Raw genomic sequence first — 27,069 nt, forward strand, 5'->3', positions numbered from 1 at the left:
ACCACAACTATATACTCTACATTTGCTCTTTTAAAAGCTGTTGATTTACTTGGCTTTTTTAAAAGCTGTTGATTTACTTGGCTTTGTTTCATTTGCACAGGTATGATGTTATTTGGTCCTTCCTGGGAAGATGTAGAAGAGCAAGCAACTCTCAGCATTTGCCAACTAATTATGTTCAATTCCAAGATCAAGAAGTGCAAAACCACTGGAACACCCCTTCCAGTTTACTTAGTTTTATATGCTTATTCTTTGTTTAGAAACAGTCAGCTGATCGATGAACTAATAGCTTTGGTCTGCCTGTAAGCTACAATACAGTAAAATACATAGAGAAGATGATAATGGCTTTCTGTTACTGAGCAGTTTTCAAAGGAAGGAGTTGTGACTCCACCTGAGCAGTTTTCAAAGGAAGGAGTTGTGACTCCACCTGGACTTCGGATTGGGCTCTACACTGTTGCTGCATGTGATAATATTGACCACAATCCTTCCTCTCACACAGCAAGAGAATCCTTTCATGGCACAGCTATTTCTTTGTTCCAGTCTCGGGAGGAACCTGATAATGGACAGATGAGAGTTCGTTCTAACGTTGACAGTGGTTCTGGTGTACTAAAACTACCTTCTGATTATGTTAGTTTCTCCTTTAGTAACTGGTATCAATGCCTCTCTCCCTGTCTGCTCACCTATCACATTCCATGTTACTAATGATATATCAAATGAGAGAAGCAAAGAAGAGGACTGGGCACAAAAGGTAATCTCAAAACTTGAATAAGATGAAGGCACCTCAGTCACATGGTCAGGTTATCATTATTCTTCTCGTTGTAGTGAAGTCGTCCCATGTCTAAGTGGGCTCTATCCCCTGTTCAGAGAGTCATCTACTGATCCAGCCATGATCTTCCATGCTGTGTGTCTTGTGATGGTGTTAAATACTTACACCCTGCTCAAAAACCAGTAATTACAGGAGATCCACCAATTTATGCCATAATGAAAAAATTAGTGGTCTCAGCCTGGCTTTGTGGGGAACATGGTGGTGATGATGGGAGGCTTTCACATAGAGAAGCATCTCCTTAAATGTATGGGGGATCTCTTGGAATGGTCAGGATGGTCTACAGCCATTGTTGAGACTGGAATTGCAAGACAAGGTGCAGCTGATGCCTTACTTAAAGTTAATCATGTCACAAGATCAAGGTTTGTTTACTCTCATAAACTCGATGTGTGAACTCTCAGTAATGATTGTATGGTGTTCTTTGTTGTATGTATTGTATGGGCTGTCTGCTGAGAACAGTGTTGTGTTGTTTACTTTGCTGGTCCTAATTAGTTTGTTCTGTCCAGCTTCCTGGCACAATCCGTTTGTTCTGTAGTATTTTGTTGGGTCTTGTTTATGTGTGTCTGTCTTGGTGGACCTGGTCTTTGTCCTAACTATCCTGCTGTTTAGCTGTTGTATCTGTGTTATTCCATCCATTTTCCTGTGTTGCTGTTAAAGATCTACTGTTCACTAAAGTTGGAACTTTTTCAGGTATGCCCAACAAGTTACATATGTAGCACTGAGGAAGTTGTTGCAGGAGGCCTACAATGAATTTCAGCCAGAGATGTTACTTGAGGAATGGATTACTTCAATGGAGCAGTCACCAACATTTGTGTTCTGGCTGGCTTTGCTTAAGCTCCAAGAGATTCCTTATATTCATCCGTGCTCAGTGCACTAGTAACTATTCTCTGTATGTGGAAAGTTTACAAGCCATTGCTCCCTATTTTTTTTGCTCTTGACCATTATAACCACACAAGATGGCTTTCAATTCATATTTAAGATCTCATGGAACTCAAACTTCCACTCCAGGCCTTTCAAAATTGCAATTTTGTGATCAAGAGATCCAAGAAGTGATTCTCTGCTCTCGTGGTCGACCAAGCCCATGAACAACTCGATAAAATTATTAAAGGTACTGGTGGAATAATTGGCCTTCCTCAAAACTCGACATCACTAACGAAATGGTCATTGTGTGGACCTGTTCTTAGCCAACTCATTCAAGACTTCAATAAAGCAAGCTCTTGGGAGGAAGACACTGATGTATTTCACCATGATGAGGGAAAGAAACGGCATTCAAATTTTGCCGAAGATGTACGTAACCTCATTGATGTTATCCAGAGTAAGGGAAATCCATTTCTTTACCTCACAGATTTGGTCATCCTTGTTGGAGAGATAAGTGAGAACAGTCAAGCAGTGTTTGAACTGGAAAAGATTGGACAAAAGCAATACAGTGAATTTGTTCAGAAAGTAATTGCTGAGAGGACTGTGCCAGTGGATCATCCCATCAAAAAAAAATATTCTCTTTAAAATCCAAGCATGTTGGAAACCTCAAAGAAACTGCAGGTCTAGTGCATCCCTCTTCAGCAGAATGTGTATTGCCTCAGACAACTGAGGAGGAGACCTTGAAACCTATTTTGTGCATGAAGCACATTGCTTTCCACCTTCAATGGCCTACAGCAAGGAGAAAATGTACCACTCAAATAAGTCAAGCCATTGTGGAGGGGCCCTCATTCATTCTCTTACTCCTCGTGGAATTACCACCTTCCAGGATCATGGTTTAAACCAAATGCTTAAACTCATTCAAATGGAACTGCGCAAAGCTGGCTGAGTGGATGTTGTTTGGGACTGTTACCGGAAATGTTCAATCAAGGAACAAATTCACAGTGACAGAGGTAAGGGGTCAAGGTTAAAAGTTTCTCCCAAGACTCTGATCCCTAAGAACTGGGGTGAGTTTTTACGTGACAGTAAGAACAAGACAGCTATTTTGCTTTCTTACAGAAACTGTGATGCAAGGAGATAGTGGCATGGGAGATGTTTACATAACTGATGTTGACAACTACACAGTGCGCCATATTGGCCCTGGGGAAGAAATGGATGGTGAATTCAGACAGGAAGAAGCTGACAACAGAATTTTAGTACATTTTCTCCATGCACTGAAGTCTTCATGCACCTCTATTATTGTAAGGGCGTCAGATTCTGATGTTGGTAATCTTAATGGGCCACTATGGTCGATTCCATGGAAACAATGAAGACTTCCAAATTCATGTTCTTTACAGAAGTGGGGAGAAAAAGAATTCTAGATATTGGCTCAATGACAAATGCACTGGATCCTACCTGATCAGTTGCACTCCCGCTGTCATAATGGCAGGCTGTGACACAACTTCTGCTTTCAAAGGAAGATCACAAAATCAATTTGTTGTAAGGTATGGAAAAGATCTTCACCAGAACAGACCTAAGTTTTCTGTGATCTTGTGCAACAACCCTTCCAGACATTCAGCAAGGATTCAGCTATTTTTAAGGAACTCGAGAAGTTTTTTGTTAGGTCCAGATTTTCCTTCATGTATTCTATCAATGACTTCCGCTGCATTATGTTTTGTGAAAAATTCAAAACGTTGAGTACATTCCTCCAACTCAAAATGCTCTCCTGCAGCACTGTCTTCGAGTAGTGTATCAGTGTATCTGTACTGTTCTGTTTAGTGCCTGATAAACAATTTTCTTTCGAGCAATACTATTACTTTACACTCTTTTGGATATGCATTGTGATGTTTGTAATCATAGTTTCAAGGCAGTTTTGCTGTTTTCCATTTCTCAAGGCACTTCACAAGCAATAAATACCTCAGATGAAACATTCACAAAAGGTTACATTATGATTGATTGGCCAACCTTCTCTGCATTTCCTGTAGGACTCTGTAATCCTTCGATTTAATGGTTTCTCAGCTTCATTTGTCATCTCGAAATGCTTTGGAACTTTACTCCTACTTTTTCCCCCCAGTCTTTCAAAGTTCTTACACCTTCAAGAGGTGTCATATCACTTTCCCACAGTTTTCTATATTGTGCCTGGTCTATTAGGGGGTACTCATAAGTATTCAAGTTGCAATGATCAACTAATTTGTTTGATAGTGGATCACTTAACTCACTAAATATTCTTATTAGTGATTCCTTTATCTCCTTTTACCTATTGTTAAATATTTACCTGTATAAGCCAAGAACACGCCAAAAACACATTTGTACAGTGAATCTTCTGATGAGAAATTGCTCATGATCTTGATTGAAATACTTAGAATTATTTGAACTAAGATTTCCTTCCCAGATATTTAGCGTTCTCTGTTTTTACATTATTACATTTCTTGTGTTAATTTCAACTGCTGAATCAACATGGTCTTTGGCAAGATTGTATCTCTCATGCTTGTTTTTTATTCGAGAATGTTTACGGTTTATATCTAATAACTCATTTCTAAACTGAGTACTTCATATAAAATAAATTCTCTTTTCATCACAAATTTCATATCCAGCTGACATCTAACAAATTTTTTACTTACCACTGCCTAACTGCTATGAATGTACTGAGTTTCTGAAATCTGAGATAACCAGCCATGGCTGTTATATGTACATTACATAAAAATTTATAAATTTCACGTTAAATGTGCTGGTGTTTCCTATTTTGTCTGAACTTGAGAAATATTGAATAAAAAATTGGTATGTAACAAAATTCTCACATTATTAGTAATCAGATATCAAAGCGCAATAAATTTTTTGGTGCTGCCTCTTAGTAGGCTCTACAAAACTTTGGAGTTAACATCTAACTATTTTCTGACAGTTTGTTTTCATAATTTGGAATAGACAGAATGATTTTGACTATAAAAATGTCTTAATCCCTGAAATACATACATATAATAAACCTGGCTTTCAATGACCAAAACAAATTTTTTGTCTGACCTGTGGAAGGGCGACAAATTGTGCCTCTTTCCTTGTTTCTCCTTTTCAGATGTACATTAATCACATCATGTATTTTACCTGTCTTTATTTGAGATTCTTTGTGTACCTCATCTTATGCATCATTGTACGACCTTTCTGCTGATATGTATATCTACCTTTTATATGTCATGGAACAAATGTTGTACATATTTTTATGCTTGCTAGTAAACACAAGTAACGTATTTTTATGCTTGCTAGAAAACACAAGTCCTGTATGGATGCCACAGGGGGTCTCGGGTCGCCTGCTATCTTTCCCTCTGCTTTTTGTCTTATAAACACCTGCTGAGAATAATAATCAGTCTTTCACTTCTGACTTTTCTTGCAGCCTCACACTGGTGACCCCGGGTCAGGGACAGGTAGCATGGTTTTCGGCCCAGCCATTAACGGACTAACTATGGTCGCACCCTACCATCAGAGAGCTTTTAGCGGACTAACTACGGCATAAAGTTTAGGCCTCTGATAGCACCCTACCTGACGGAAACCATGCCATTAACGGACTAAATACGGCGTACCCAAAAGGGCATGTTTTGGCACTTCGTTCAACCTCTCGAACAAATCGGCACCATTAACGGACTCAATACGGCGCATTTTCCTGTGTTTTGGTGCGTGAGCAGTCAAGATGTCAGAAGTAGAACCTCAATGTGAACCCACGAGCATCATCTGCACGCTGCTCTCACCAATAAAGCCAGACAAGGTCAACTTCCCAGTCTTGTGCCAAAACACAGCATCATGGATCCGGTGTGCAGCTGCACATTTTCGCATGGTGGGCATCTCGGACGATGCTACAAAATCGGACATAGTCATGACGGTGCTCCCAGAAGTACTCAATAGAATCTCCCTCTGGCTAGACGTGCAACCTGATAAAGTCACATACACAGACTTAAAAAACAAACTGATGAATTCCTACTCCATGCCCATGTCCGAGAAAGAGCAGCTGTTATCCCAGCCCCTCGGAGATACATCACCCAGGGAAGCTTGGGACCAGCTGCGGGGGTTAGTAACACTCCCAGGTCACGATGAGAACAGAAGGAAGAGAACAATTGACCTGACAAAAGCAATCTTCAGTCTGTACCTCCCGCAGGAAGTTCGGCACCAGATAAGGGCTGCAGAGGACCTGGACATGGATGCCTTAGTCATTGAGGCCCAAAAACTATACAAGGCCACCAAGGCCTCAACACACGCCACTGCCCTGGGAACCTACAACCTGTCAGAGGAAGATGGCAATAACGACGGAGACATAACGCCATTTATAAGAAGAGACCGCCATTCACAGAGCACAGGACATGGCCAAACCCAGCGTGGTGTTTCTACCATAGAAAGTTTGGGACCAATGCCAGAACCTGCAGGCCTCCATGTTCTTTCACAAAAAAACAACAAAGGCTGCCACAAATAACAGCTGTGGCCGTGAAACCCAACTCCCCCCGCCCAGCAGGGTTTTTCATCACAGACGAGATCTCCAAACGCCGCCTGCTGGTTGGTACGGGAGCAATGCAGTTGGTTTTCCCACCATCCAGAGAAGGTTTAGAAAAAATACCTGACTCAATACCCTCCCTCATAGCAGCAAATGGAGCTCCCATCCACACTTATGGCACAACGACCCGGGCTATCTCAATCCTGGGGTGCAGATACCACTGGCCTTTCATCATAGCGGATGTTAAGTTCCCTCTGCTGGGCGTGGATTTCCTAGGGCACCACGGACTCCTAGTCAACGTCGCCAGACAATGCCACCTCGACACAGGGACGTGCCATTCCCACCAGCTCTCCACCAGACCCGGGATGCCCTCCATATGCTCTGCAGCCCCCAACAGCTACACATCCATCCTACAGGAATTACCGGACGTGTTCAAACCAGAACTACACCTGGGACTTCGGCAAAGCATGGCATCTTCCACCACATCACCATGACGGGCCCACCAACCCATGCTAAGTTCCGACATCTGTCCCCCCAGAAGTTACAAGATGACAAACAGGTCTTTGCAGAAATGGAATGCATATGGCATTTGTAAAAAGGCATCAAGCACGTGGGCGTCCCCTCTCCACATGGTAAAGAAATCTGATGGTTCATGGAGGCCCTGCGGGGACTACGGCGCCTGAATTTGGTAACCACACCAGATCACTACCCCCTCCCTAACATGCAAGACCTGACAGGCACCCTCCACGGAGCCAAAATTTTCCCCAAGATGGATCTACTGAAGTTGTACTTCAAAGTCCCTGTGCATCCCGATGACGTCCTAAAGACCACCATCATCATGCCCTTCTGGAGCTACACATTTTCCTTTTCCACTTTCGGTCTCAGGAACGCAGGCGCCACCTTCCAGCTCCTGATGGATACCATCTTGGGAGGTCTGCCCTTCTGCATCTGCTACATTGACGACATCCTCATTTTTTGCAGGTCCCCAGAGGAACACCTTTGCCACGTCCGCGCCGTCATGAAATGCCAGCAGGACAGCTGATTAGTTATTAGGTTCGACAAGTGCATCTTCAGGAAAGAAATAGTAGACTTCCTGTGCCACGAGATATCCCCAGCAGGAGTGTGCCTCACCGCCTCTAAAGTGAAGGCTATAGAAAATTTCCTGGAACCCCAAACCATCAAGGTCCTTCAGGAGTTCTTGGGAAGATAAATTACTACCGGTGCTTCATGCCAGACGTCGCCCACACCATGTACCCCAACGTCAATCCTGAAGGGGAAACCAAAAACACTAATGTGGGAAGCTCTGTAGCAGCAGGCATTCATCCAGACGAAAAGGGCCCTCTCCAGTGCCACCACCTTAACTCGCCACAACCCTGCCACTGCCCTCAGGTTGACAACGGACACCAGCAACATCGCCTGCGGTGCAGTACTAGAGCAACAGGTGAACAGCACGCCCCAGCTCCTGGCCTTCTTCAGCAGAAGTTTTTACCAGCCGAGACCCGCTACAGAGCCTTTGACAGAGCTGCTGGCTATCTACAAGGCCGTGAGGCACTTCAAGTACCTACTGGAGGGAACCGAATTCACAATCCTAACAGACCACAAACACTTGGTTCACGCATTTGCAAAACGGGATGCCTGGTCTGCATGGCAACTGTGGCGCCTAACCGCCATCTCCGAGTGAATTCAGTTGATGGCCACCATCAACTACATCCCTGGCAAGAAAAACCCAGTGGCAGACGCTTTGTCAAGAATAGAGACCAATTCCCTTCACCTCGGCACTGACTACAAAGACCTCGTGAGGGAACAAGCAGTGGATCCAGATACGGCAGACTACAGGACAGCAGTGATGGCTCTCAAATGGGAAGACATGCCCTCAGCAAACTTGGACACAACTCTACTCTGCGACACCAGCGCAGGCCGCCCACGTTGAGGAGGAAACAAGTGTTCGACATTGTCCACAGCCTCTCCCATCCATCAGGGCGCACAACCACACGCCTCATGACTGAGAAGTTCATCTGGCACAGCATCAACAAGGATGTCCACCGGTGGGCAAGGAGCTGCATCCCATGCCAGACAAGCAAAACATCCCGGCACACTGCATCAGAGATCTGCGATTTTCCTCGGCCTCGTCAGCGATTCATCTACATCGACGTCATCAGGCCCCTTCTGCAGTCGGGGGGAGCCAGATACCTCCTGACGATCATAGACCGCTCCACCTGCTGGCCCGAAGCAACCCCCATGGATGAGGCATCAACGACATCATATGCAGAAGCCCTCCTCTCCAGTTGGATAAGCTGCTTCAGAGTGCCAGGGGACAGGGAACCTGCCTTCCTGTCAGAGCTTTGGGTCTCCTTGGCACCCCTGATGAGTACAACTCTACACAGTACAACGGCATAAGACCCCGAAGCGAATGGCATGGTTGAGAGGGTGCACCGCTCTCTTAAAGCAGCTCTCATGGCACGCTGCACCGACGAGAAGTGGAAGGAACAGCTACCCTGGGTTCTGCCGGATCTCCGCACCACACCAAAAGCAAATGGCGACGCTTCCCCAGCTGAGAAAGTCCACGGGGAAACACTGGCCATACCCGGAGAGCTCTTCCTGCCGTCGGCCAACAGCGCCGACACCCCCCTCCCGAGGTTGAGGGAACTCGCACAAAGGTTCGCACCCTGCCACAAGACCTTCACCGACAGAACCGTCACCTTCAGCCCACCCGCCTTATACTGCGGCACCTACGTCTTCATCAGGGTGGACGCTCGCCGCCTGGCCTTAACCAGGCTCTAAAGGGGGCCCCACCAAGTAATCAGGCAGGCCAGCAAAGCTACCTTTCCATCCACTTTTTGTCTTATAAACACCTGCCGAGAATAATGAAGAATCAGTCTTTCACTTTTGACTTTTCTTGAAGCCTCACACCATAGTTACATGACCATGAAATTTGTTTCCTCACTCTCTAAGCAAAAGCATGCTCCACGATTTATCCCAAATACTATAATTGTCTAAAATGTCTGCTCTATTAGTCACAAACAGAGAACAAGTGTTGGTTTATGCATTTTATGCAGTAATTAACCTGTAGTAGTATATTTATATCAAAACAATGTATAAGAATATTATGCTACTAGAATTTGAATAAAGCACCATTAATATTCAGGTAACTTTAGTTTGCTCATTATGGTGACTTGTGACATTTATGTAAAGTTACCATTTCAAGTCCAGTACTCTTCATTATATCAGGCTAATAAAAGCAATAAAACCATACACATGTCCATAAGATTCTATTCATTAAATGCTGCTTAATGAGTGAAAAAGTAGATATCAATATGGAATACCATTCTTCCATTCTGACACGCGTCACCACCTCGACTGCATTTACGGCTCAGCACAAGCATACATAATCAGTAAGAAAATGCTCTGAAAAGTCATGTGTTAGTTCGTACTAACAACTTGGATACCAATAGTTCGTACTAACAACAGATACCAAGAGCAGCAGCAGCCAGTGACCTGTCTCAAGATTACAAACTCTCTAACCTTTCACAAATTTAAAGCCATCTATACTTAATGTAGGTGGAAGTGTAGGGTCCTAAACTAAAGCTCACTGTACTGATCAAAGCTAATAAGATACGGAGCATACTGATGACATGAATTCTTACTTACACCTGAAAATGGAAAGAGGGGTCACAAACATGTCCAAACTTATGTCAAAGGATCACAGCTATGTTTCTTTAAAATGAAAAATACAATAACCTAACTACACAGCAAATATTACACCTTTAGAAATATCTTTACATATCTAATAATATACCAAAAAAATTTTAAAATGTACCATAACTACAGAAGTATATTAAACTCATATATCTTAAGAATTTAACAACAAAAAGTACTGTCCGTTACGTTGAAATACTGTAAATACTGTACAACCCAACTCAACTAAAAATGACTAGCATCTTAAAAATTTATCCTGGATCAAAAATTGCAAAAGTTGCAAGGAACTTATTGAACTTTACCATAAAAATTTATCCTGGATCAAAAATTGCAAAAGTTGCAAGGAACTTATTGAACTTTACCATAAAAATGCAGAGTTAAGAAACAAAACAGAATATACAATAAATTTTTTCTAACATTTACTGCAAACCTACTGATCAGCATGAACCTGAGCCACTTTTTCTTACTGTAAGCTAAACACACAGGAACTAAACAAAAAACACTAAGGAATAGAATATTTAAAAGTGGTTTTCAAATAATATAAAGCAACCTGCCTTCAAAACACTTATTTCTCATGAATGTTAGGGCTGTAACAAATTTCTCATGAATGTTAGGGCTGTAAATTTAAATTAACAAGTTCGGGGGAGAAACACTGACCTGGCAGCCTAAAGTTCAATGTCTGTCTGGTATGTTGACCACAATTTGATTTTTTAATTTAATGGTTGAAAGGAAAGCACTGATTATGAAAAGATATACATGCCTATCTAGCTGGCTACCACAATTAGCTTCATGTCGATTGCCTCTTCAAGTTTCTAGTATGACTCGTGGACTCTATTTGAACTTGAAAGTTCCATACTGCTTAAAACTTGCTGAGGAAATAAATGAACCATAAGGCCTCACAATGATTGTCTTATTCGTGCAAAGGTACTGTGCAAACTGCTAAACTGGCAGTAGACATTTAAAGAAATTGGTAATGGAGGTACATGAAGATAAAACACTAATCATCGTAATACCATTAGATATACTGAAAAGGCATGTGTGTGTGTTATGATTCTGATCCAGATACAATTATGTACCATGATTGAGTAATGTTGCCAGATATTCATGATTACTTCCTAGAACCCAAGTGTTGCAGAACTATATAGTTCCGGCTAGATTAAATAAAAAAATTATAGTACTAAGGCTGGGAATAGTAAGGTCCCTTCCAATTTTCTGATAAAGTTGATAAGAACAACGATATAAAATTTGCTGTGACATCGTTGTTACTTCATCACAGTATGAAGCAAAAACTGAAGCTTACAGGTGACCATTATCTAAGCGATTGATCTCAATTAAAAATCATGCCAGTAAGCTAACTAACACACTTGCTAGTTTTCAACCTGCAGTTCAACACCTGGATACTACATACATCTAACACTCGAGTAGCCTTGCGAATTGCAAACAATGTAATTCTTTATAAGAAACAAAATACAACAAACGCATCTGAAGTCTGTAACCATTACAAGAAATTTATTTGTCCAACTGAAATAGAAAGTTTGGCCACTGCTGCAATGTAGTACACCAATAAATACCAGCAGGATTATTAACAGGCAGAATCCTTTCCTGCTTTCTTAAGAAACTTAAATAATTTTCCTTTTCATCATAAACTAACTATAACAGCTCCTCTACAAGGCTTGAGCAGTGATTTATTCACAAACAGGACATACAGTACTGGTTAAATGGATATCCAAATAATTTACGAACAAAGCATACATTAGCAAACAATAACTTACCTTAAAACTAAGACTTCATTACATAAACTTAAGTCTGCAATTGAGAAACATCAAAAATTCAAATATTTTAACTTTGAAAGCAAGTGATAGATAATTTTCGTCCTTTTTCTGGATAAACAATATTAAATGCATTCTGCTTAATAAGACAACACATAAAATTCCCAAAATAATATTCAATTACAGTAAACAAATAATGTACATACTGACTCCAGGAAGTTTTTCCTTGGAAGTCACAAAAAACTAATTTGTTTCATATCAAAACCAAGCCATAATGCTTGCAAAGTTTCTGTGGTGAATGTACCATTGAAAACATACACCTCATAACTTCTGATGATAGCTTGAGAAACTTATATAAACAATAAATGTGCATTTTATATCTCCTAATTTCTGATGACAACTTGATAAATTTATATGAATAAATAAATTCGCATTTAACACCTGTACAATTAGAATGACCTTAAAAATACTAATAAACAATGTAAATCTGAGATGTACCGCAAAGCTGTTTCTTTAACTATATTTGTTACCAAAGTCCCTCAAATCATGAAGAGACTTCCCAATAATGACACAAAAGGAAAGCTGGATATAACCACTAAAATCACTGCAAAAATGGAAAAATTCAATACAAAACTGTCCTTGTATTTAGGTTCTGGCCAAAAGTGTCCAATGCCTTCACCAAAGTACATTATCAAAATGGACTCCTGTCACTCATTCCAACATCAGGACTTCAAAAGAATGTCAAGGTTCTATTGAACATTAAAAGGAAACATATATTTTGAGCAACCTCGTTAAAGAGTAATTTTTTTACCCTTTCCTTTGCTAAGCACCTTATGTGACATCTGGCTATACTGGATCTAGTGAACTATGTGAAGGTCAATAATTTTGGAATACGTACAAGATTGTGGCATAAAGTCTTACTCGTTTCCTTACAATGTAATGCACCAAATACTGGTTTTAGATACTATTATTAAAACACCCCTTAAAAGAAAACTATACATAGGGTAAGGTTGTACGGTATATAACAAAACCTAAATCTACTTATATTGGCCTTCAATTTAAAGACCCCTAAAGCTTTAAAAACGACACAAAGCAAATTATCCAATTATGCACTTAGTATGTGGTACAAGATGACAGTTTACTGAAAACTGACCAAGTAAGCAGCTGGCTGTTACTTGCCACAACAGTGATTCTGATTATTAGTTTCCTGTGATATCTCAGATATGACTTTCTTAGACTGCTTGTACAGGTTGCTTACACAGTGCATGCTGTTTGCAAAGACAACTAAGAAACAAGGCATAAATAAATTACAAGATAAACTTAATAAATCTTCCAGAAATATGCAAAAATTGAGACTTCTAAAAATAGATGCCTAACTCTCAAGAGGACTAAGAACTTGAAACAAATGATCATAGAAAGAGACAAGATCATTTGTCAAGGTTTGAATGAATGAAATTGTCAATAATGAGGATCCTAAGCCAAAGTGTTCCATTAGAATGTATTCAGTCAGTAAACAATCCAATACAAATGTTTGCAAAAAAGTGCCTTTTACAAAAATTATCCAAAATGCAACATGCATTCAGCCTTATATGCATACACATTTGTATATGGTAAATTCAATATTAAAATGAAAATATAATTATTCTTTTTCATTATGTCTTGACCTTCATGGATGAGTTGCTGTGAAATCAGTAAATAGGCCAGTAATCTGCAAAGGACCAAAGTTACTTTTGGTACTTTAGTATGATCGTGCACATCTAATAACTGTATCCAATAAAAATTTAATTATTCAAAATTTTACTACAGAGGTTGTCTACAACCATATACCATGCTCAAAAAAAATATGTCACAGTTTCAGGACAGCCTTTCATAATAGCCTCCTCATCAAACATAAATATTTGCAGCATCACATTCCTGAACTTTTAAATACCACTGTTTATATAAATTATCCACAATCATCAATTTTTAAATTCAGTAGAGAAGTATGGACAGTTCTTGGTTCTAATCTAAACTAAAATAAACATAAAAGTATATCATGTACACTAAATTATACAAAAAGCCTGTCAACCAACCTAGAACAATAAGTTTTTAAATTCAGAAAAACTAGAGGAAAATGAGCCATAAATATCTTAAATTCAAGAAGTTAAGTAGTTGGTATATTACTATGCATATGGCACAAAATCAGACCTAGAGTTTAAATAGTGTATGAGGGCAATATAGACAATATCCTAAAATACTGTACTGTACTTGTGGTTTACTAACGTAAAATTTTCAAAATGACAAAAACCAAATACTGTAAAGAACTAAAACTCTCTCTTATTTCAAAACTAGGTTAATGAAGTTGAACTGTTTGGACTATGGACTAATAGCACTAAGACTGACTGCAAGGCCATTTTATCTCGGTCAAAAACTGCATATCTCAAACTTAATGCACTACCAACTACTATAGAATCAATCACAAAAGTCACATTGGAATATCATATCAAAATCCTTATTTCATAATACACAAGCCAAAATATTTTTTAGTGCAGTCAGTGGTAATGATAGGTTCTGATAAAGTAAATTGAGAGAGAATTTCAATTAAAATAATAGCAGAACGGACAATGCTTCACAACAGGGAAAATGAATGCACCTTCAGAAATGTCACTGTTGTCATTGCAAAATCAATTTAAAGCATCAAGGAGAAAGAACTTGAAAGAAAAATTGCTTGTGTACAAGGAAACACAATGAAGGTTGTAAATATTTTTCATATATTATAAAATAATTAAATACAGGGCAAACAGTTTACCAAAGACTGGAAGGATTATGCATATATTACTAAACTGGAGTACAGTATATAGTATTGGGAAATGAAAGGAATGCAAAACATTCATTTAACTTAGAACAGATTACTACCTGTCATATCAAAATGTCATTTGGATTTCAATATACTGATTACCTAGGCTTAATTTTTTTGTGTACAAAACCCAAGCTGGATTTCTACCGAGAATATTTGAACAGAAAGAATGCACATTCTAACAAAAAGACATTTTGCAAAGGAATTTATTCTTTAAACACAAAGTTGCTTTAAAAGATCATGAATGTTGAGTTGTGTGGGGAAGTTGGAAAGGAAGGCCAATAACATCAAAAGAAGTCTGATGTGAGGTTTGAGGAGACAAATGTGGGAAGCCTGGCAACTAGAAAGAGGTACAAGAACTAAAAATACCCATGTCTCAAAGCACCTTAACTGATTCATCATAAAAAGCCTGCTTCAAGTTTGTACAAGTCGGAAGGAGGGAGGTGAAGTTTTAAGGAAGAACCACAATACTATGGAGAAGGGAGGATATCACAGATGACCAGATCACGGATGACACTCTTAGCCTTTTCCTTTTGGAAAGGTCTTTAAAAGCATGTATTATTTTAGACGTTATCTCCTGCAATTTTGGCAATGATTCATAAACATAACTTTAAAACTACTGCAAAGATCCCCTCTACCCAGAAAACAGAATCTATAATAATCTGACTCAGCGAAAGCTCTATACATTTCCTGTTCTGGGAATATGAGAGTGAAACAGAAGAAGATATTACTTAAATAAGAGCTGGCTGCCCAGCCAAGTTCTTCCAACCAATAAACTTACAGGTTTTAGACCAAGCATTGAGTGGTTGGGAGAACACCATATGATAAAAATCCATTTAAAACTTGGTTAAGAATAAATAAAGGCCCAAACAAAATCCAAAAGTAATACATAAGTATTTTGAAGGAAGATGAATACATGCAAAGAGCAAAATCCTTGAAAAGCATTTTGTAAATGAAAAAAACGGAAAGGCATATGATCATAAATGATTGAAGCGTAATATATCTGAGGGTGAGGGAGTGGTTTGACATTTGAAGGATTTAAGATTAAGATGCAAAAGACCTGGAACTACACCTCACTCAATGAGTATCTCTATTTATGGGATTAACTATAGTGGACGGATCCCGTCATGAGAGGATCTAAAACAGGTTTTGGGTGGTGGACGGATCCCCTCTGAGGAGTATTAATGTTATACGCCATACGATTTGGCTGTACCAAGCGGGAAAGAGTTTCCATCACTTCAGTGGCCCATAAATAAATGGTGGCAACTTTAGAATTCACGAAAGGATCTAAAACAGGTTTTGGGTGGTGGACGGATCCTCTCTGAGGAGTATTAATATTATACGCCATACTATTTGGCTGTACCAAGCGGAAAGAGTTTCCATCACTTCAGTGGCCCATAAATAAATGGTGGCAACTTTAGAATTCACGAAAGGATCTAAAACAGGTTTTGGGTGGTGGACGGATCCTCTCTGAGGAGTATTAATATTATACGCCATACTATTTGGCTGTACCAAGCGGGAAAGAGTTTCCATCACTTCAGTGGCCCATAAATAAATGGTGGCAACTTTAGAATTCACGAAAGGATCTAAAACAGGTTTTGGGTGGTGGACGGATCCTCTCTGAGAGTATTCAGCTGTACCAAGCGGGAAAGCCATCAATCCCAGGTGGCAACTTTACAATTCAGTTCAATCAGTATTGTTCTTTGTTCTTGACTTGATTGGTGAATGTCATGCTCCTCTCTCTCCCATGACGTATTTTTATTTATTTGCTCATAAATATACCCAGAGATTGCTGTTGGTTTTAGTTTTAATTTTTTTATGATATGATGTCAGGTATAATTGTAATTTTGCAAAAAATATTAGAAAAACATATATACCTCCAAAAATGTTACTGCATCCCCCGATCTCAGTAAATTTACATAAATATTTTACGACAATTATACTCAGAATTTGTTACTGATTTTAGTTCTTATCTGTCATGATACTGTATGAGCTGTAATTATAATTTTACAAAATAAAATAAAATAAATTATTAGAAAAAACATGTATAACTTGGTAAAATTTACGAGTGTTTTGTAAAAAAAAAAAAAAAAAAAAAAGAGGCACTGCACAGGGTTGTAAATAGTCACTTCAACTTCCCATGGAAGGTAGGGAAAATTTTTTAGCATTTTTTTTCTTACACCATATGCATTTGCATATCTTCTGCTTTCCCTTGATGTGTTTTTTCTTAAACTGGCCAACCTTAACAAGTTTACCCGGTCTGGGGGGTTGCATGATATATAATTAGCCCGTACCTTAAGGGCTAAGACTGTTGTGGCAAAAGTCAACCAGTTGTCCATATGCAATGCAGCTGTGTAGTCTACATCATTGAAGCCAATCCTGACTGGTAGAACCACACTGCTCACTACCCATCAGAGGTTACAATTCAAATACAAAAGCCAATCAGAGTCAAGATAGGAACTTCTTTATCAAATGTGGATATTTACTTTAGGATGGGAATAGTTTACACCATAGTTCATACAAATACACTGCATTTTGAAATTTTTGTAGCTTTTAGCCTCATTCATTATACTGTATTTGAGGAATATATTTATTTTCTTTGTTACCACTTATTAGAAAATAATTTCAATCCACGTTAGAAACAAATTCATTTATTGGAGAAGCTCCAAACTCCTCAAATGATGAAAATTTGATTTATTTTAAACTTAAAAACACATATTTTGCAATCAATTCATAACATTTTTCTCCAAGAATGTCAAAGTGATGAAAAACTAATTACCATATTACACCTTAAACCACCAACAATACATTTTTTTTTTTAAAGTAAGGCGTGTGGGTTAGAGCTGGTAAAATAGCTTTACTATCAAGCAATTACGAGATTAAAAAGGGTCTGATTTGAAAAAAAACTCTAAGTTCATAATCAACATACCTGTCTAAAATAAGAGAAGCTGCACAAAGGCTTCACTAAATCACTTGGATTAAAAACATGTTGACGAAATGTTCTACAACTTGTAGGCATGAAACTGAGTTTTATGAGCAGTTAGACTTGGATTTGGGGATCCCAAAGACCATTTCTAATGATGCAATGGACACTCCTTTTATATTTATACCTCATTGATCAAGTGAGCTACATCCATTAAAAGTAACTAAGTTGAAGTTGCAAATATATTTGAGACTAAATAATATATATAAATATATACATACTTAATTTAAGGGTTATTTTTTAAATACTTACCTCTCCATTGAATAGCTTTTACCTCCGCACCAGCGGTAGTTCGACAGGTTGAAACAAAAAACAAGAAAACACTGTTTTCTATGAATATCTGTTTTCTATCCATCTACAAACACCCGTAGCCGGACAGTCTACTTCTGTCCACTTTGAATGTGGGTAGGTAGGGAGGGAAAATTATATAATGGAGAGGTAAGTACAAGTACTTAAAAAATAAATCTTAAATTAAGTATTTATATTTTTTAAATGAACCTTACCTTTCCATTATATAGCTGATTCCCACATTTGAAAAGGGAGGTGGGCAAAATGGAAATCAGCCAACCCTTAAAGGTTACTTAGTAACAAAATATTTTGTACAAAAAAAAAGTGTTTGTTTTACCCAGTGAATTAAATTCAATCCACAGGCTATTACTGTAATGCCGCCATAGAAGGATTGTCACTCAGGTATGAGATCCTAATCATCAAGATAGCTGAGGTCTCTTTGGAGGATGTCCCCTTCAGCAAAAGGAGGGGTAGAGTTACTGTGCCAAAACCTTGCAGAGCCAATGATGGATAGCTAACAAGTACATATGTACAAAAAAGTACACTTCTAATACTCAACACTGAGTACCTCCAAGCTTCCCAAAAACCTCAACCAGGTTTAAAAGGCAATAGACCGAAAAAGGCTACCTACTGATTCAGAACATAATATCCCCTGCACAAACCAAAGGAGTTAATGCTCTGCAATAATCATATTTAATCTCTGCACCATGAAGATAAGCCAAGCAAGTACAAGATTACCATGCCACTGAGTGACTTCAATATCTTATGCAAGGATAAGTTTTCAAATTTAAAAGCTGTAGCCATTGCTCATGTGTCCAGTGGCTTACCTTCCATTAAAGATAGAAATTTGCATGAAATCCTTATCCAAAGACCCAATGAAAAGGATATTACATTCCTACTCTTAAGAAACTCCGGTTTGCATATCACTAAAGACAAAACCTGTATATCAGGTTTAAATCTTTTAGCGCAATTCCAACAATCCTTACAGACAGTACTGGACCCCCAAGGGGTCAAGTTCCTCAAGACCTAGTGACCCCAGGCTAGGTAAAGTTGTAGGTAAGGGCCTAGCCCAAACCTGTACTTAGCCCAAAATAAGGCAAAAATAGTTGCCTTGTCTTTAGCAAGGCCTATCTTACCTGACTAAGACTGTGGCTCTCTCACTCTTTAGCTGTGCCTAAGGCTACTGTGAAGTTTCCATATAAAATTCTTTACAAGGAGCTTGTTCTAGATGGTTCAAAGGTCGACAAAATTATGAACCGAAGAACTGCATATAAATTCCAGGGTAAAGCATGGAGCAGAGACCTGGGAAACTCCACTTTAACCTTGAAAAACATCTAGATGTCTTTGTGCTCAGATAAAGCTATAACCAAAGCCTTGAAGGCAGTTACAAAGAAGTTTCCTCAAGCTTGAGAAAAACAGAATCCTAACCATGTTGTTTATAGAGGCATTGATTCTGGAAAAAAAAACCCTTAACGTGGGAGCATGACTTACACCCTGACCATTGGTGTTGGAAGAAACAATTAGTAGATTCTCTCCCAGCACTGATACTGTAATGGCATTACGTGTACTACAAGATCCTGCCTTGAGCTCACCAAAACCATGGGCCACACTAGGCAGTCAGCAACACGCCTTTTCCCCAACGAAGGCCGCCCTTGCCGAGGCAACCGTCTTAGCCCACCAGGACCCCAACGCCCCCTTCCAGCTGACGACGGATGCCAGCAATGTTGCCTGTGGGGCCGTCCTGGGGCAGGTCGTCGCTGCAGCCCCCCAGCCCATTGCCTTCTTCAGCAGGAAGTTCAGCCCCGCGGAGTCCCGCTACAGCACCTTCGACAGGGAACTTTGTGCAGTGTATCGGGCGGTACGTCACTTCAAATTCCTCCTGGAGGGTATGGCCTTCACAATCTGGACGGACCACCAGCTTCTGGTCCACGCCTTCACAAAGCAGGGGGACGCATGGTCTTCCAGGCAGCAGTGGCATCTCGTGGAGTTCACCTGCACAATCAAGTACCTCCCTGGCAGGAGGAACCCTGTAGCGGACGCCCTCTCGAGGATTGAGCTCAACACAGTGCAGCTCGGGATCAACTACGAGGACCTCGCCTGGGAGCAGACCACCGACCCAGAGGTTCCAGCCTACCGCACTGCCATCACATCGCTCAAGTGGAAGGACGCGGCTATAAGAGGTGCAAAATAATGAGCAGGTGGACATTTACTGCTGGTTTATTGGGAAACCAGGCCACTTATACAGTGGCGTGCGGACATTATACAAAGGCATATAATAGGATACAGGTGACCCAAGGTCAATTGTTCTTAATGTGACACAGGACAGGTAAATACAAATAACATGAAAAGTTAAATTACACGAATTGACGCAATAATACTCTGACACATGTACAAAGTAAACAGGCATAAATAAATCAGTAATAGATACGTATTTACATAGATGAAATGTGGCTGATTAGAAAACCCGTTGAGCGGGAATTTTACAATACTCACCCCCCCCCCCAAGACATGGGTGCCATCTGATCAAACTAGGTATCTGCTGGGCCGCTGGAGAGTGCCGCGGCTCCACGAAGTCAGCTGGGGGTGCGGTGTGAGTGGGAGCGGCTGGCTGTGACACTGTCTGGGTGCTTCCGGGGGCGGCCATGCGACTTTCTTCTGGGTTGGGCTGGCTGCTGGGGCGACAGTCGCTGCGTGGTATCGTTGACGACTTCCTCCAACAGGGCAGGCTTGAGACGGTCAACAGACACCCAGTCGTCCTTCCCGTGCATGGCCAGCTGGAATGCTTTGGTGTTCCACTCCAGCACGCGGAAGGGCCCCCTGTAGGGCCTGGTTAAGGGTGGGCAGACGGCGTTGTTCCTGACGAAGACGTGGGTGGTGGAGGACAGGCCAGGAGGCGTGAAAGGTGTCGTCCTAACGGTATATGTCCGCTGGCAGGGGGCAAACTTCCCGACTGTGTCATGGAGCCTCTGGACTGATAGGTTGTGGCGATCTCCCGTGATGAGTTCGCCTGGGACTACGAGGGGCTTCCCGTAGACTTTCTCTGCTGCGGACGGGTCGCCGTTGGCTCTGGGGGCGGTCCTCAGCCCGAGGAGGACTCAAGGCAGCTGGTACTTCCAATCCTCGGCGGTGCAGCGGGCCATGAGGGATGCCTTTAGGGACCTGTGGAATCTTTCCACCAATCAGTTGGCCATGGAGTTGTAGGCGCTGGTGGTGTGGTGAGAGGTCCCCAGCAGGCATGCCAAGGCGGACCACAGCTCTGACAGGAAAGCAGGACCCCTGTCAGTGGTTATGTGGTCCGGGACACCGAACTGGCTGATCCAACTGGAGAGGATGGCCTTGGCGCACGCACTTGCGGTGGCTTCTTGCATGGGCGTCGCTTCAGGCCACCTGGTGGAGCGGTCGACGATCGTCAGGAGATATCTGGCCCTGCCTAATGGGGGAAGGGAAAGCAGGACGCTTATAAAGCGGTGTGCAGACGTCATACAAAGGCATATGATAGGATACAGGTGACCCAAGGTCAATTGTTCTTAATGTGACACAGGACAGGTAAATACAAATAACATGAAAAGTTAAATTACAAGAATTGACGCAATAATACTCTGGCACATGTACAAAGTAAACAGGCATAAATAAATCAGTAATAGATACGTATTTACAAAGATAAAAATGTGGCTGTTTAGCGTGACCCAGTGTTGTAGGAAAGGCACCATAAAAAAAACGGGAGGTTCACCATAGAAAACCCGCTGAGCGGGGACTTTACTTTCTCGCGTAAATGCGTACAGCCATAAACAACCGACCGACAAACTGCTGTTTTGTTTATCACCGAATCGGATAACAACAGCACTTTTGCTTGTATTTCAACCATCGTGCGTCAATACACAATTACCGTAGGTTATAGTACAAATGACGTTAATTAGAATAGGACTGATATATTTTTACATTATACCCTTATTCGGTATGGATAAAAGATCGGCAAGGAAATATACTGCTAAATTTACTCTGCAAGTTGTGGCTGAAGCTGGGAAAACAATGTTCAAGCTGCTAGTGACTATAAATTATCGTGCATCGGCAACATGGATGAAACTCGACCATAATTAACATTGGAGGGAAAGTATTTTAATCAAAACTATTGGGCATGAAAACACATTACTGCTATTTTTACGCCGACAAACGATAAATACGTAAAGCTCGTATTATGATAAAAATCAAGTGAAAATAGAGAAAGGAATCTTGATTTTTTTACACGAAACCAACGTCCCCAAACGGCCATCGTCAACTATTAACGAAATAAATAGCTAAATCAATTTCACAATGATACATATTTAAGTTATATTTTGACTTAAAAACACTTCGTACAAAATAACGAAAAATAACCTTGCCCCGTATAAATAAAGTATCTACAGATTCATTTACGCTAACTAGAAGCAAGAAAGCTCTCTGGACTGAGTTAAATGCGGCGAAATAAACACCGTATAAACATTTCCAAACCAGTTAGGCTGATCGAACAGACCTGGCCTCTGCAAGAAAACAAAATGGTATGAACATCATATGAAGATTTTGTTAATCTGGTATTGCAGCCTTTGCTGCAGTACTGAAAATTGGGTGACCTAGAGTCTGACAATCAAAAACTAGACAAAAAGTTACAAAAGTTAATACTCACATAGAAAAAATTCCTGAGGGCCACTTAGCCTAACAGTGATCTTCATTAGCAACTACCGAACTATGCAAAAGCCGATCGGCAAATCTGGTTACGAGAAAAAGCCGATCGACATAAAAATCACAAAGAGTAATCAAAATCAGACAGAAGTCAAAATCGGTTACAGAAAGTCAAAATCAGTTGATAAACAACAAAAACTAGTGCTGAGGGTAATCAGTTAGAATACTTCACTGAAAAGGGAAGCTAACAAGACGAATTCCAAAAAACCAAGCTGCATTCCTACAACTGTGTGAGCTCTATGACGGCAGAAAACAAACTGAAGTTACTGAACCATCTTTCAAGGGTTGTTCCTCTCCTTCCCAGAGAATGGGCGGGGTCTAGTCATCGTCTTGGACGGAAGAAGTAGAGTACAGTATTGCCGCGAATTTCGAAAATTCAAGCTGCCATCGAGTAGAAAACTACAGCGATGTAATTACTGGGTGAGCTACTTAAATAAAACTAACTCTTGCCTGATCAGTGACCTAGTTCCTGCGATCACTTGGAGAGATGTGAAACAACCAAGAGAAAAGAAAAGCAGATGGATTACAATTATGTATGTAACCATTTAAAACATTAGGTTGTCAGTGTCATCTAACTGGATTGGAGAGTTGCTATCTGGTAAGCAAACTTGATTCAGATTAAGGTCCCCACTTAACTATGTCAAGCATCTATGCAAGTGTGCTCAGTGACTGATTTATAATAGAATTCTGAAGTTGTTAGGACCCCCATTTCTAAGACCTCTGAGAATTTGCTTACAGTAAGTCTGGATATCTTCTTGGTTTTTTTGTTAATTTTCACTTTAACTCCCAAATAATATCAATGTACCTTGTAATACTACTAATACTGAACATAGCTCTACCAGATTTTGTGATTTGTCAATGCATGCATACACCAACTGTGACAGACACTGCATATACACCTGACACTCACATGTGTGATACAGATGCACACATGGACCAAATTCTCACCCTTTTAGTTCAAGATCACATTTCTCAAATTATTACCATACAAATTTATTCAAATGACTGCAAGCACCAATTCCCCATTAATCATAAGCAAATTATAACAATGTACTATCAAATCAATTTTTCATAATTTGTATTTTAACATATATCTTTCACATTCACAATTGATCCCTGATCCTCTTTTCATGCCATGAGCAACCAGATATACTGAACATGTAATAATGTGCCTAGCTGCAGAGCTTCTCGGTTCCAGAGGTCCTTTATTCCTTATGCAGTTTGACTGTGGAATAGTCTCCCTGAGGACGTTGTGCATTTAGAACTTCAAAAGTTCAAGCAAAGATAGAACACATTATTACCCTAAAACAATTCTCCTTCTATTTCAATAATTTACTTACATTTTTATCTATTTGTCTAATTGGTTATTAATTTACTTTTTCTATTCTATTGACTGCTCTCTTCTATCTGTATTTCCTATTATCTTCTGTTACTTTTTTCCAATACACACCTTATTCATTGGAAGCTTGAATTTCGAGTCAATGGCCCTTTTGGGCTTATTCCAATTGAATACGGTTCATGTTCTGAATTTATAATTATAAATAATAATTGAATTTAACCTAACCTAGTCTCGGGGACGGGGTTCTTACCTAGCTGGGAGGGGCTTCAAGCTGTGTCTTTACTTTGCCTAGACACCTTAACTAACCTGACATAAGGGGCTGTGCCCTTACCTACCCCTAGAGCTCCCACTTAATCTAATTTATAGGGATGGGGCCCTAATCCCCCCCAACCACCTAATCTAATCTAAAATGCTGAGTCCTTATCTAGGCCTAGACCCCTACCTAACCTAACCCAAGGCACAACAAATGAACAATAGTAAATGTTGTGAATTAATTAACTACACCTAACCTAACCTAAGGCACCAGGCTTTTACTGTTGTAGATGATATTAAATTGTAAACATATCATAAACTTACCTTAATCTGAAATAAACTTCATATCAAGGGGATTACTGTAATTTCTTTTGTGTTTTCCCCAACCCCAAAAACCCTGTTTTCTCACTGTGGTCCCCCAAATTCTAAGAAAATAGGAGAGAGGTCCACTATCTCTAAACATAATCATTTACTAACGAAATGAATGACATATCATAAACTCCAATCTATCTCTAAACATAATCATTTACTAAATTCTAAGAAAATGAATGTCAAACATAAATGTTCAATATGTTCAAAGCACACATTAAAGCATAGGTAAATGATGTTTGCATGTCAAAAATGTGATAAAAGTAGGTAAAACAATACCATCCCAATAATGTACAATTATTCAGAAGTGAGACGTTCCCTTATCTACACCTATAGGTACTGAATACTATTTGGTGTTGCAATGCCTCACAAGTTTCTTGCATGTAATTTACAGTGTGTACTTAAGTATTAACACTCCAGTAGTAGTTTTAGGTGTATTTAATTGTGGAGTTTTATTAGGCTATCCAAAATATGGTTTCTGCTAGGCTATGGGGTACTTTTCAGTGTATTTTGTTAATGGAGCTGTGTTAATGTGCGTGCACTGTTTGTGGTTACCAGACACAAGTCAACAATCATTTTCCTGGACATATTTTCATCAGGATTATGTGTTTGGCCCTCTGAAGGATATTATCACATAAATACCAAAACACCATTGTCTTTTGTTGTCATCCATTTCTTTGTACCAAGCACATTCACCTCCTCCACAGGGTGATTCTAAGGAAGAGCTCAGCACCAGGTTAATTTTTATTAATTAAAATTTTGCTCAGACAATATTATATGAAAGCCATACAGGAAAGATGAATTGAGAAATTCAACAAAATAATGTGAACAACTTTCCTTCTTATCCTTCTTGTATGTTTTTATGTTATTCCCCAAGGGGCTGGTACTAAACATGGCATCCTACAGAGCTCTTCTATGTAAAAACATGAACAAAAGATGCTGAATTTCTCAATTATTTTGGTAAAATTTTCAAGTTATCTCACCAGCACTGTATCATATACACGGTTTTCTATATGGTTCAGTAAAAAAAATTTCATTAAAAATTACAGAGCTCTTGGGGACTGTGTAGAACAACAGGAACAGGTTCCCCAGACGAAGACCTAACATTTCCTAGAAAGCCATGTCCTGACCTAACCAGACCTAACCTGACCTCACTTCACTTAGGGCACTGTACCATTACCCAGCCAGGGAGGGCTTCACCCCACCTGGAATCTCCCAAAGTAACACAAGCCTAAACATGGGAAACATGGAGTAGGCTAAGCTTTGGTATTTCTAAGTAATAGATACATGGCGGGTATTTAGTGAGAAATGGCAGTTTCTTATAGTATTTTGGTTGCTTATTTACAATTTAACGTTATTTTTGGGGGGTCGGCTGTAATTAACTTGTAATTAACCCCTGAAGTCCATATGCGATCTTCACAAGACAGAGCACAGCTACGTCTGTTTTGAACGGTTCATATCCCGTCCAGCAAGTGCAATACCTTGGAAACTGGTTTTTTCTACACTTTTAGGGCTTCTGACACTGGTGTTGTATTTGTCTGTTGTCAGCCAAATGGAATGTCCCTTCACCATGTTTAGTACTGGCCCGGGGGCGGGGCGGTACCCAAATGTTAACAACTTACTGCACTTGCCGGATGGGATATGAACCATTCGAAACAGACGTAGCCGTGCTCTGTCTTGTGAAGATCGCGTATGGAAACCCCTTGTTGGATGGACTTCAGGGGTTAATTACAGGTTACCAGCCAACCCCAAAAATAATGTTAAATTGTAAATAAGCAACCAAAATACTAAAAGAAACTGCCATTTCTCGCTAAATATCCGCCATGTATATTACTTAGATCTACCTAAGCTTCTGCTTGGAGGTAGTGTAAGAGCCTGACCCCATCATTCTGCAAACTACCTGAGCTATTCCTTAGAACTGCCCCAAAATGTTCCATTCAGCCATAAACACTGTGGCAAAAATGCAGACTGTCTTGGCCATGAGTTGGCCACAATTCGCATAAGTAGGCTAACTTACACACCTCTTTGGTATTTTATCATTAATATAAATTTTAATAAGATAGCTGGTCAAGATCCCCTTACACACTGCCCATTGCAAGACCATTGTAACTAAAGTTACTTTTAACCACTTAGCCTACAACACTGCAAGCATTGGTTCAGGGGTAATCCTATAGTTTAGGGGTCCAAATTCAGTGCGTTATGTAGTCAAGATCAGCAAACAGGTTTATCAAATATTTGTTGAATCATGGAAAACAATTAAAAAAATTAGCAGTTTATATGCTAGCCTAACAGAAGTAGATATTGTAAAAAAAAAAAAAATAAATCACAGGGAATAAAGGAGGCACATAGAAAAAACGTCTTCCGGGATACGAACTCATAATTTTGAGAAAATCGTAAATCTCTGCTTCTGTACGCAGACTGGACCTCTGGGCTAAACTGTAGGATTACGGTTCAGGCTATTCAAATTTCTGGTAGGCTACAAGCTCAGATAGTCCAAGCCTACAGGTCAATGTGCTCTCTGCTCAGACTAGCCTATACATCAAACAACAAGCCAAATGTAACAGACTTTGATTACTCGCTCGATTTACAGTCGCACTTACTCAACAATGTGTTGTTATATGCTACAAAAACTTTTGCTT

At 40.0% G+C, this 27,069-nt stretch overlaps 2 protein-coding genes across 4 annotated transcripts in view; both read left to right on the forward strand.

Moving 5' to 3' along the window:
- The window catches only part of LOC136841680 (uncharacterized), a 33,062-nt gene extending 26,898 nt beyond the window's left edge, over window positions 1-6,164 (forward strand). For 2 of the 3 annotated variants that reach the window (XM_067108872.1, XM_067108873.1), the window contains exon 6: window positions 101-6,164. In XM_067108872.1, coding sequence (XP_066964973.1) covers window positions 5,391-6,164 — 774 coding nt within the window. In that variant the 5' untranslated portion in view covers window positions 101-5,390. The remainder of the gene's footprint in view (window positions 1-100) is intronic. The other variant, XM_067108874.1, reaches the window with a different exon arrangement.
- A 1,875-nt stretch (window positions 6,165-8,039) lies between these two features.
- On the forward strand, window positions 8,040-8,579 carry LOC136841929 (uncharacterized). Its single transcript, XM_067109345.1, has one exon. The coding sequence runs from the start codon at window positions 8,040-8,042 to the stop codon at window positions 8,577-8,579; it is 540 nt and encodes a 179-aa protein (XP_066965446.1).
- Window positions 8,580-27,069: the final 18,490 nt, after the last annotated feature.

Source organism: Macrobrachium rosenbergii, chromosome 9 (genome assembly GCF_040412425.1).
Source record: "Macrobrachium rosenbergii isolate ZJJX-2024 chromosome 9, ASM4041242v1, whole genome shotgun sequence".
In the NCBI taxonomy this organism is placed as follows: Eukaryota; Metazoa; Arthropoda; class Malacostraca; order Decapoda; family Palaemonidae; genus Macrobrachium; species Macrobrachium rosenbergii.

Coding starts and splice junctions, on each gene's coding strand:
- LOC136841929 (XM_067109345.1), top strand. CDS start 8,040: ATGGGAAGACATGCCCTCAGCAAACTTGGACACAACTCTACTCTGCGA.